Consider the following 12,854-nt stretch of genomic DNA (forward strand, 5'->3'; position numbering starts at 1 on the left):
AGAGGCCTGTGGGCTTCTGGCTGGGATGGGATGCTGCACTTCACACCAGGGTGGATGTAAGAGACCCACCATAGTTGGGAGGACCCTCAGAAGTGAAGCAGAAGAGATAAATCACCTTGTGACATAAAAGATGTCACATAATCATGGTGGCGATCATGTAAGTGGTGTCTAGTCAGGCAAGAGAGACATGATAGTCCCTGATGAGGACAGGGTGAAGCACGCATGGGAAGTGGCACATAATCTGCAGGGCAGTGTTGGTCAATGCCTGTGTCCTGTTTTGAGCAGACGCCAGATGATCATGAGGCAGAGACGGGGATTAAGTCAAAGGAAGCAAGAAAGTATATTTTCAACTGTTTGGATGATATGGCACAGGTAAGAGCATTGGTGAGTAACCAGCAAGACTGTTCACATGCTTTCCAGCAACACTAACAAAAGGAAATTATTAGAAGTTCTCTGTGTACCATATTCTTGGGCCAGCTCTTGAAAAATACCAGGATTATGCCTACCAAATTAGCTGTTACATGCCGCAGTAGCAGTGACTGCACGCAGGGGTATGTGTGCTGCAATAAAGCAGCCTTGGAAAGTGGCTAAGACACGTCTCAGAATGTTGAAATCCTGCATTTTCTCTTGTCTCTCCAGTGCTTTTCTGTATGACCCCTGGCAAGTCACTTAGTACTCTGTGCTTTAATATTTCCATTTGCTAAAGGGTGACAGTGGAAATATTCATCATGGGCACAGAAGAGTGTGCTTGCTGTAAAACGTGGCTGGCTGGGGGAAGAATGGGAAGTACTAATTCGCTGTGTCAATTCCATGTGTTTGTGAGAGCTAATCCCAGCATAACCACTCCTGTGATGGGAGCTTGTACTGACAAACAAACCAATGCACAAAACCAGCCCAAACTGGAGTTTGTGCTAGCAAGGTCTAGACATTGTAGCAACTAAACATGCACGAAGGGAGGCCTGGAATCAGAGGAGACTGGATAATACATGAAATAATGTAGCACATCTTTTTTTTCCTGGTACCTGATACATGAATGGGATATTTCTCATAAACCTACTGACAGTTTTTTATGGATTTTATATATTTTTTCCTCATAGGACACATAGATGAGTGTCTGGTGGCACAGTGTATGATAAATACTCTGAATATCAGAGCTTGCCTGCTACCACATGGAAGCTGTTCGTCCTCAGTGGTGGGTGACTAAGTGTTTCATTAGCCACTGACCCAGGCACGCTGAACACTCAACAGTCTGTCTGGAGATGTGACATACACAAGCCAGATGAGTGGCCACCACAGAGTCTGGAGTGGCTCTTCAGCAGCTACTCCTTTAGACAGGGAGGCTCTCAGGGCATGTGCTCCAAGGAGGAGTAAACACAGTTTGCTGGAGACCTGGACCATCTGCTCTTCCCCTTTGGCGCTCACTCCTGTCCCTTCTCCTTCAGGTAAACATGACAACGGATTTGGAAGGAAGTGATATGTTGGTGGAAAAGGCAGACCGGCGGGAGTTCATAGATCTGTTAAAGAAGATGTTGACAATAGACGCAGATAAGAGGATAACACCCATTGAAACTCTGAGCCACCCCTTTGTCACCATGACACACTTGCTCGACTTCCCTCACAGCACACAGTACGTGGCTTTTGTTCCCCTTGGGTTTTGAATTGAGGGGTAAAGAGGATAGCTGGCTGTGGTGGAGACCAAGTATATCTGAGGGGCTTTGTTAAGATGTTTAATCCCTAAGTTTTAATCTTTTCCTGCTTCAAAAAAGACAATTGCCAACTCAAGGTTGCAAGAATTGTGTTGTAGGTGCTTGGCATTTAAAACGCTGCAGTGTGTGCTACATTAATTATGTAGATATTCAGTAATTACATATTTTTGCATTAAAATGCAGAAGAAATTATGCAATTAGTGCTGAAGTATCAGTCTATTTCAAAGTAATATAGTCCTGATTGTTACTGGAGTAATCAACCTTATCTGCAGTGGGGAGCCGACTGTTCCTCCCAGAACCTTCCCATGGTGCCAGGAATCAGCTGGGGGCTGTTTGCTTTTTGAGGGAAAAGCTGTTCTGCAGCAGGCTGTTTTATGGGCATAAGCAATGGGACAAGGAGTTCAGGTTTCAGCTCGGTTGTTGTCCACCTGTGTCACCTTAAATACCTCATTCTGACCTCAGCTGACATATGTGGAATGGGGACGGGCTCCACTGCCTGATGGAGATGAGAAGTCATGTCCTCAAGCCTGACTGCCTCTTCTAAGGCTGCACCACAAAGCACAGCAGCCTGAAATGCAGGATATCTGCACCCAGCCCGCTGCCCATGTCCAGTTCACATAGGGACAGGCTTCTCAGGTGTAAGTGGAGAAGGTAGACACACTGTGGAAGTTTTCCAAAGCCTTCAGGACACTTAGCTTTGTGCATCCTGGTTTACAGCACTTGGTAGTTCAAGGTGCTTTTGCAGGCTGTCCCTTCCCCTGGACAGGAGAGCAATTATTGTCACAGTGCTGTACTTCATTGGGTGCCATTTGCATGAGTGTTTTAAAGGCTGTCAGGAGCTCAGGTGCAAAATTAAAGGGGGCTGCTTGAGGAGCTGCAGAGTACGTTTTTGTGCTGCAGAGCAACAGGTAACTGTTGTTGTGTCAGCTCCCCTGCCTGTATGGGTGGCAGCAGTATTTTGAGTTTGTTTAAAGTAGCTGTCCCCCTTTGAAGGAGCTGTAGCTGCCTTTTTGTCACATTTATCACAAGATAAGGGCATCTGCTTACCAGAAGTTAGTGGGTGCACAATCTGTGTAGACCCAGACTTAGCCTGCACAGCCGTCTTCGCGCATTGTTACCTATAAATAGATAGTAAGTGATAAATGGAAACAAGATGGGGGATGATTGTGCTAAACAGAAGGAAAGTAAAGTTTCATATAAAAACCAGTCATGAAGAAAATATGACAGGAAAAATACTGAGTGAGCATCATAGACAAAAGTCTTCTAATTTGCAACAGTCCTCCTGACTGTGCAACAACTGATTGTGTAAGATAGGAGAGATTAGTGACCTAATGCACTGCCGTCAGAAATCTTTCCACTAACGCAACAGTCCATAACCACATCTTCATTTTTGAAGTGCTCACTTGTGGCTGCTCAGGCAAAGCCCCAGAAAGATTGAAAGTATCACTGGGGCCAATAGCAGTGAGAATTTTAGCCAAATAAAGAATTCAGCGTCACATCTCTGAATACTAAATGTGTGCCAGCCGGGTGTGTGCCCCTCCACGCTGGAAGTGGTGACTGGCAAAGAGAGCAATAAGCTGTAACCAGCATGGCAAGTGGATGGAAATTTTGTCTGTGATTACTTGTGGTTTGGAGAATAGAAACTTCAAAGCCTTGAAAGATGCAGGGAGGTATAATCTCTCTTGGAAATAAATTGGGCAGCAGAAAAAGTGAGAATATATGGAAGCTGGAGCTTCTGGAAAGAATATCTGCTGTGGCACGTTTCAGAGAGGCTACAAGTTTGAGCAGCACAAAATAGGCTGTTCTGCTTTCTTACAAGCAGACAGCAAAGTGAGCTAGGCTTCCCATTTCACATATTTAACTTCCTGGCTCTTAAATTGCTTAGCACTCCTCAGACTTTCTGTCTGTTTTGTTTTGTCCCTGCAGGTTTTTTCCCCACCACCTTTTTTTAAAGTAAAGCCAGAGAACATGGTATTGCATTTGTAGAGCTTACATCTTGTTAGATAAAACCATTTGGTAACACACACTATTCACCGTGTAGAGAACCTATACTCTTCCCAGTGCTTTCTTCTTTGTGCAGTGAGAATTATATGCATACTTGACTGAAAATAAGTGAATCCAATAGCTTTCTGTATTTATTTGGTAAGTGTTTGATTTTGCTGGGTGTTGTGTGACCAACACATTCTGAAAGTGAATTAACATAATGGGCAGCTGCGCAGTGTCCTGAGCCTGGCTTGTCTGCAGGTGTTTGTGGCCCAGATCCAGTTACCAAGATATTACTTGTAGGAAAAGAGAGGTGACCATTGACCATTTGAGTAAGAGATAAGGCAGGGATGAAAAGATCAATGTCCTCTTCATCAGCCTTAGGGATCATATAAGGTTGTTACTTTTGAAGAGACTCTTCATTTCTTAAATACCTCCAACAGTTTAGAACATTACAAAATGGTCAGCATACAGCTGATTTTCACTGCTTGGAATTTCTCTTTTTCCATGTTGGGATAATGGAAATAAAATAAATGCCTTTATACTTTCTGAGATTATGTTTCAGACTGTGAGGTCACATTTGTAAAAACAGTTATTGTGGAAAAATTGTGGAAAACCTGTTTTGGTTTTCAGATGTCAAAAAGTGATCTTGTACTAAAAATACAGTGTTGCCCAGGTTCACTGTGTTGTTGTCTCTTCACCTCTGTATGCTTTGGTATTCTAATTAATGAAATATAGACAGTTCCATTTACCAGCTGCGTACTGTGCTCTAGCAATGTATAGAGTACTTAATCTCCTTTACTGGGGCACAAAATACAATACTTCTCAAAATTTTCATTGCCTATCAATAACATTTAAGGGAAAATCAGTGTAGAGGGAGCAGCTGTAATCATTCCCCCAGAAGATCCAGTTCTCAGTGTGAGACAACTTCAGAACCAGATTCCCTTGGGGCATTGAGGAATTTGCTTTGGAATAACTTTTGATATGAATTGTCCCATTGACTGCAAGAGATGTCATGCTTCAAGACAAGCATCTGCACAAGTGTTTCGCCAGACAGGGCCAATGTTTTAACTGCTTAGCTGGACTCAGCTCTCAGTGAACAATTACTTAAAAGGAATAAGGATGACTTTTTTAGGGGTCTCAGTGATCAAGAAAAATAAAGTTTTTCCTTGCAAAAGACATGTAAAACTATCTTCATGCTTACACTGAGTCAAAAAAGCACGAGTTTTCTTTTCCTCTCAGGTTCCATCATTAGGAAAAAAGCAGTATCTTTCTTTCTTGCTCTCAGTCTCCTTCAGTTTTTTAATGTAGCCACTTTATATTTCTTGCCATCCCCTGAAGAGCAATCAATTTGCTTGCTTTTGTGACTTGTACTGCAGTGCAGAGACCCATGGGAGCACCCAGGAGTCCCAGGGCAGCTGGCCTTCTTCAGTACTGGGTTAATCTGACTCTCACCGGTTAAGATAGACCTGCATAAAATAGCAAAGGGCTTTAAGAGCCTAGAAAGTGCTAAGCCTGCCGTGGACACCGATTGTAGGGCCACTGTGATGAACTGTTACCTGTGTGAGTCGCTTGGTTGATTTTCTCTGCCTTCTTTGCCCCCTCTCCCTGCGCAGTGTCAAGTCCTGCTTCCAGAACATGGAGATTTGCAAGCGGCGGGTGAATATGTACGACACGGTGAACCAGAGCAAGACGCCATTCATCACCCACGTAGCCCCAAGTACATCGACCAACCTGACCATGACTTTTAACAACCAGCTGAACACAGTCCACAACCAGGTGAGGGCATCAATCACAAGCAGCCAGTGCTTGAAACATTTATGTCAGGAGGGCCTAGAAGATGAAAAGCAAAGTAGCATCCCATTTAACATGCCTGCCAAGAGATGCTGCCTTTTTACTGTCCTTCTTCTGCTCCTTTCCTCACTCTCTTTTCTTCAGGCAAGCAGTAATCTTGTGACATTTTGTGTGACGGTGAAAGGTTGCCCTTGTTGTTTATGTTGTTGTTGGGGTGATAAATCCTGCTTACTAGGGAAGTTGCTATGGGGAAAAGCTCATTAGTCCCTTAATGCAGCAAACAGTACTTCACTCCCTGGGTCAGGCAGAAGTATTTGTGATCTTACAGCTCTTCTTCAAATTGGCATTGAGGTAAAATGAATTTAAACGCTCTGTAACAGACACAGCACTGTAACTGATCAACAGGAAGGAAGAGTTTAGCAATAATGTTTATTCTTATCTCTCACTGCTTTTACTCCAGGGGCCACAGTTGATGTGGGGACCGTGTGCATGTGCCCCTACTGCAAACACATTGCACTCTAGTTTGGTGGGCTCTGGCTTTATAATCATTCTTTGTATTAGTTTTACTTGCCTCAGTGTTGGGAGGTGCTAACAAATTTTATGTGACTAGCACGCTAAGTTGTTTGCTGTGGTACTGTATTACAGCAGTGAAAGGAAACTCTCCAGGGAAAGCACTCTAGGAGACTGAAGCTCAAGAAATAGTTGCTGTCTTTGAGGCCTTTTGGGAACAGGCTGTTCAAGATTCACTCTAGAGATTGCAGGTGGCATTGAGGAAATGGTGTTTGGAAAGCAAGGGAGCTGAAGGAGCCCATGTAAAATGTGCAGGGTGCTCCTGTGTCGGTGAGACAACCAGACTTCTTGACTCAGGTCTTGATACATGTGATCACAGAAGGTATTTTGAAACAATTCAGGCAGGCACAGACAGAGATAGGTCATGACTTGGTGTGAGAGGGCATTAGTTACGAACACCAGTTCCCTTTCTAGGCTGTTTCTGAGATGCTGACTAAAGAAATGTGTGGTACATGCTCCCCTAGGCCCCAGCTGCAGGGCAGAGACACCATTTGTACCAGAGGTACTTGTAGGAAAGGCAGATTTGCTTTCATTTCCTCGCATTTCACTTGACATTGAGATCAGTTGTTGGCCGGGGAGATCCATGGTGATTTCTGAATTCTCATATGGGGCGTGTGTTCTGAGCAGAACCAGTATGCCCAATGTTCCTAGAAGAATTGGTAGAAATATTTCCAGGAAGGGTGTTTTAATTTGAGCAAGCTCGGAGCCTTTCACAATTCTGTTCAACATACCACTCATCTTGGCTTTCTTTTGCTTCCTGTCTCTGCAAAATATCTGGGGAGTGCCTCCTTCCAGTTATGGTTTCTGAGATTACAAGTGTGGAAGCTGCTGTGGTTGCTGCTCAGTGTGTTGCACAGGAGAGCAGATTGCACTTCACAGCCTCTGCACCGAGATGGGATAAGGAGAAGACATATTTTGTTGTCACATCCTTCATGGCTGTGGCAGTGCAGCTCGGATCCAGTGGCAACCAGGGCAGTACAAAATGCTTATTAGTCTGCTGTCTCCTGCACCTTGGTCAAACCCTCCACCTGCGTTCCTACATTCACCATGAAGCGTTGTCTGACCTATATCCAGCAGTGTTGCTGGCATGTTTGGACAGAGGGGAAGGATTGGCTCTGGTCTCGTAGTGTCTGGCTCCCTAGGCATGCATGCTAAGAACATACATTTAGAGCAGTGGTAGAGCTGTTTAGTTGCCTGCAACTGTTAGACTCAGTCCAAATTTAAAAAAAAAAAAAAAAAAAAAAAAAAAATCAATCTTCAGATTTCTAGATTCTAGAATTCTGGGCTGATTTTTTTAGCTTTGAAACATTCCCTACTGGAGCTTCTGCTCTAAGAGATTTTAAAGATGATTCAGGTGAAGTTCGGACTTTGCAAATATTAGCATTACCTCCTGTTATGCCTTCTGATTACTCAAATTCCAAACATAATTCAAAGGGCATGTGCCATCTTAGATACAAGGTATCTAAGAGGAAAGGCCAGAATGGATTTTCCCTCTCAGGATGAGATTTCACAGGGCATGGAGGTCCTGAGTCTATGTTACCTAAGAAATGTAAGCAGCTTCTAGAGCTATGTACACAATGAGTGAACAATGTGATTTGCGGACAGCAACATTTTCTGAGCCCATCTTCATCGTGCTGCAAATCAGAGCCAGTTTGGTGAGAAATGGGGCTGTGGTTCTGCTGTAGGGAGTGCGCTGTGTCTCTGAGCAGTACAAGCAGAGCCATGTGGCCAGAGATCCCATGGCATGGTGCAGCAGCGGTTTCTCAGGCAGATGGTGATCCTTCCCTCAGCACTGCCCTTGTCTCTTTACTCCTCAGTGTCCTGTTCCACCCCTTGTCTGCTGTTTTGGTTTAGTTTTTTATTTTATCTTACACTATTTTACTTTATTATTTTTGGGATTTTGCTTCTTCCAGCGTACCCATCTCCCTCATTTTTTGTTTGTTTTTTGTTTTAATTCCCGTCATTCCTTTAGACCACCAACCTGGCTCCCACCTCCTCCAGTGCCACTATTTCCTTAGCCAACCCTGAGGTCTCCATACTAAATTACCAATCTGCACTCTACCAGCCCTCAGCGGCGTCCATGGCTGCGGTGGCCCAGCGGAGCATGCCCCTGCAGACGGGAACAGCGCAGATCTGTGCCCGGCCAGACCCCTTACAGCAAGCCCTCATCGTCTGCCCACCAGGCTTCCAAGGTAAGTGCCAGCCTCAGCAGGTCTTGGCCTGCTGCTTCGTCCAGCTCTTGCTGGAAATGAGTTTCTTCAGTGCAGGTCATATGGCAGAAAGAAGGGCTGGCCCAGTAAATCAGAGCAGTGAGGTTCTTGCGGATGGAGGTGTTTGTGTTGGCAGAGGATCTTGCAGGCACCTCTAACATCCTGAGCTGGAGGCAGCTGATACTGAGAAGGGGCTGGGGGAGAATATGTGGAACTCGTCATTCTTTGCCCTGAACAAAGTTTAAGGCTCTGCTGCCATACTTTGGTAAACTTGAAAGTTTTCCCACACAATTCCAGTAAATCAGTTCATATGTAACAGGTCATACTGTCACTTCTCAGTGACTCGGTTGCCGAAAGGGGAACTCAGGAGGGTAATGCAGCAGGGAGCGTGGTGCTGGTGGAGACAAGGGTTCTCCCCCATAACAGATGCTTATGACCATTTTATGAGGACGATTCCCTCCAGCCCTGCTGCAAACAGCTCTGTCTGTGTGTACTAGTAGTGGGTACTATTGTCAGACAACTTGGGAGATGCTCAGGGTTAACAACTTATCCTTCTGTTAACTTTACATGCTGTAGCAATTTGGGAAAACTAGCCAAGTATCTGTAGGAAGTGATCTAAATAGACCTCAGCTCAGCTGGTGCAACTTCTGCTCTTCATTTCTACAAGCCTGTCTGTGCATTAGTCTCCAGACACTTGTTGAATGTTCTGCAAGATTATCAAAGCTCTTTTGAGCTAGAGAAGTTTAGCTAGACCTCTTCCATGTAGTTAAAATGCATCTCAAGGGTTTGACTTCAGAAGTGGAGTGTGTAAGCGACTGTCTTCAGCTTGCTGCCTTGAGAAGGCTCCAAAGTAGAGGAGGCAGCACAGGCTGCGCCATGCACTGAGGTGCTGGCAGTGGAAACTTCCTCTAGCTCAGTCAGACTAATGTGGGGTTCAGCCAGTAGTGATTGGAGTTTGGGGTGTTCTAGAGCCTTTTAAATATGAGTCACAAGAAACTGTGCTAGAGAAAATCACCTGTCTGAATCAAGGCTGAGGGAGTATGGAGTTCTGGATTCCCATCCCACCTTGGTGTAAAGAGAGCATTCTCATATAAACAATGGGTTTTGGCTGACAAAGACCATTTCTTCTTGTTAAACCAGAGAATATGGGGAAGAGAAGCCATTCACTCTCCTCTTTTCCTTTTCTGCCTGTGCATGTTGTATTGCAATATTTCCGTGCTCTGAGGTACCCTAGAAATACAAACTCAGCTAATCCCTTAGCGCCTTTGGAAATGTCTTTTCTGCACCCTTATACACATATCATGTCTGTGAACATTTGATGGACATCTTTAGGCCAGGGTAGAACGTGCGGCACTCTGATAGGTGATTATTCAGAGGGGCTGAATGTTGCAATTTAAGTGGACATCAGCGAGTTCCTTTAGGCTGAGAGCCAGCCCCTGTTCCTGGCAACGCTGCTGGTGGCTTATGCTGTACCTTCTGTGCTGGTGGAACAGGGTTACAAGCCTCCCCTTCGAAGCACGCTGGGTACTCGGTTCGGATGGAGAACGCCGTTCCCATTGTCACTCAGGCTCCTGGGGCCCAGCCTCTTCAGATCCAGCCAGGACTCCTCGCACAGGTAAGGAATTTTAAAGCCACCGAGCTCAGCAGGTATTTACTGTGTTGTTTAGCTCTTGGAGGCTGAGGAGAAAAGCTTTCTCTGAGGGCCTTCTGTGGTGCAGTTCGGAGATGTGGGCAACTGTATATAGGTCTGCAGCTTTCTCTGAAATGTCAAAATCTCCCCCAGCTCATTGTTCAGCTCAAAGACTATGTCAGAGTTGCAAAAGCCACTGGAATAACCCTTTCTCTTTCTGCTTTTCTACCAAAATCAGTGGGAAAGCCTCAGGGAAAGCAGTGTCAGGCCTCTGCTGAGAAGGAACCTATAATAACCTCCTGCATCCTCCATAAATCAAAATCTTGGGGGTAGTTTGCAGCCAGGAGTTACACTGGTGAATTGCATGCTGCTGATAAATGCCTTTCATGCTTTAAGTTTTCACCGTTTTGTTTTATGAGCATCTCTGCTCTTGAGGTATGAGAGAGATGTAGGAGGCAGAGGCGAGGGCCCCACACTCAAGGAGCTCTATTTGTCAGCAGTTCTTATTGGCACAATTGTCTGAAATATTCTCACAGGAAAAGCATGTTTCCTCCTAGGGAAAAAACCAAACAGGAATGTGTATTACTGATTACATGCAAATCCTCAAGGGGTACCCCAGTTCCTCAAACCAGAGGAGCAGTTCATTCCTCCTTGTGCTGGCTTCAGTGAATCTGCCTCCGCAGTATTTGAGCTGGCACCATGGTACCTTTCCTGATACCAGACAGGGGAAAAAATCCCCACCTAGTGTACTTAAAACTAAGTTGTGCAAGCTGGAAAAGATGACCAGCTAGTTACAAAGGCACGTTTCTGTCTCAGGCTTGTTTGATCTGCCATGCCAATACATTCATATGCGTCAGGTACCAGCAGACTTCAGGGTTTACGCCTGTGTGTTGCACTGCTGGGGTAAGACTGTTGATGCTCTTGCCTTCCTTTGCCAGCTGCCAGTCACACTTATCTGGTGAAGACAGATCAAAATGCAACTTGCAGCCTATGTGATTTCCATCAGCTAGTCTGCCCTGCCCCTTCCCAAAAGCAGGGCCTTTGTCAGAGAGCTGTCTGAAACATCAAACCGATCTCTGCTGCAGCCTGTTGTAACAACTGACATGGGCCACCTCCCTTGTCTGGTAGGAAAGGAGAGCCTGAGAGGCAGGGAAACAAAAGCCATGGCAAAGCAAGGAGCAGTCTGTGCAGGCTCAGTGGCACCTCTTGCTTGTGCAAGAAGTCAGCCAAGGCAGTGAATGAAGGAGGTCACAGAGCTTTACATACCCCCACCATTCTGCCAGGCCTCCTGTGGTGTGCTGTCCTTTGGGGCATGAAGGGGTGAAGGTTGGATCTCAAAGACAGCAGGATCCTGAACTATTTCAATGCCTCCTGCTCCTTCTTTCTTCTTGTCATGGCATTATTGGGCTCTATGCAAGTGAGGAATGTTTGGCAGTAAAACTCCTGAGCACCCTCCTGCCTGCAGATTACCAATTTCAGTGCTGCCTCTGCCACGTGAACACCCGTTTCATGGGCTCCTGCTTTCATACTTTGTACTGACATTTCATTCACTATCACTTCCAAAGGGGAATTCTGGCTCTTTCTGAGGAAACACTCCTCACTTGCATAGATTTTTAATTTTTGATGTAATAAAGGAGAGGAGATGTGCCTGTTGCTGTGCCTGTTTGTCTCGCACGGTGAGAAATGCGAGCTGTCTCTGATGGCAGGGCGCTCTGATTGATGCCGGTGGCATCTGGTGTCCGTGGGCCTCGCTCGGTTTGGGCTGAGCAGCTGGTCTGATAAACAAATCTGTACCCAATTCCAGTTTCCTGAATGGAAAAACACAGCTTCTTTGTGATGCATTGTAGTCACATCTGATCTCGGCGGCTGCGTGTCTCTCTCCCAGCAGAGAGCTGTTCCTCTCATGCACAGCTGCTTATCTAATGCTCTTCAGCCTGGGCCGTGCGAGTGCTGCAACTTCGAGGCGGACTGGCCCCGGCAGAGAGTGCAGCGCCTCCAGAGCCCACTTCTGTCTGTCCCCTGCTTTATTTGTCCCACTGATGATGCACGTGCTGCTCCTTGTGCTCCCAGAACTGTGTAGTGCCATCAGGCTTTCTCACCTGCCCTGCACATGGCACGGGTTTCTGTGTTTGCACTCCTCAGGATGCCTGTGGCTGGTAAAGCCTCACAGCATCCCAGTGCAGCTGGCATCCAGTTCTCCCTGTGCATTTTGTACCAGACCAGCTGTCCCAGATGAGGGACTGAGGGATCCAGGGCAGAGACACTGACAGAGCTGGAGCATCATGTCTGGCAGCTGTGTGTCTGCAGCCTGTAACATGTAGCAAGGCAGAGCAGGCAGCCTGCAAGACACAGGGTCAGTGGCTAAAGAAACTTGTTTATAACTTCTCTGGTTCTCTTTTGATCCTCTCAAGCAAGCGTGGTCCCACATATTGTATGCACAGAGACTAGTGAAAGGAGACTGATCCTGTCTTTACTAATAGCTCACTGCGACTTCAGCTCTCAAAAGAGGCAAAGCTGTACAGTTTTCCAGCCGGCTTCCATAGTGTGACCCAAGAACTGTCCCCTGCCCTTGAATAACACCCTGGATTCTTGATTTTCTCTCCTTTTAACTCCTTCCCAACAACACTTCCTACAAAGGTCCTGCCACTGGCTTTCAAAACGTTATTCCATTAGCTGTTCCTGCTCTATATCCGAAGTATGAACTTGGTCACTCCAGGCGACCTACCATTTCCTGAGGACAAGGGCCAGAGCATTGCTCTACCACCCCAGCAAGATTTCGTTGTAATGCACTGACTGGGAACAGGCTGCAGCTGCCAGCACAAGCCTTCCATGTGTAAGCACAGCACACTGTGCTGGTGGATCAGCCTAGACAAGTCTTATCTGCAGATTAAATGATTCAGCGGTCCTTACCTAATAAGTGAGGAATTTTTGCCTAGGCCCTGACACTAAATTTATGCACTG

General features: G+C 45.9%; 1 protein-coding gene across 3 annotated transcripts in view; it reads left to right on the plus strand.

Annotated features, from left to right (window-relative positions):
• The window catches only part of HIPK2 (homeodomain interacting protein kinase 2), a 128,621-nt gene that overhangs the window by 95,903 nt on the left and 19,864 nt on the right, over positions 1-12,854 (plus strand). For 2 of the 3 annotated variants that reach the window (XM_040061338.2, XM_058420179.1), the window contains exons 5-9: positions 286-372; positions 1,443-1,627; positions 5,306-5,468; positions 8,026-8,245; positions 9,757-9,878. In XM_040061338.2, the coding sequence (XP_039917272.1) occupies positions 286-372; positions 1,443-1,627; positions 5,306-5,468; positions 8,026-8,245; positions 9,757-9,878 (777 nt within the window). The remainder of the gene's footprint in view (positions 1-285; positions 373-1,442; positions 1,628-5,305; positions 5,469-8,025; positions 8,246-9,756; positions 9,879-12,854) is intronic. The other variant, XM_040061339.2, reaches the window with a different exon arrangement.

Source organism: Hirundo rustica, chromosome 4, assembly GCF_015227805.2.
Source record: "Hirundo rustica isolate bHirRus1 chromosome 4, bHirRus1.pri.v3, whole genome shotgun sequence".
NCBI lineage: Eukaryota > Metazoa > Chordata > Aves > Passeriformes > Hirundinidae > Hirundo > Hirundo rustica.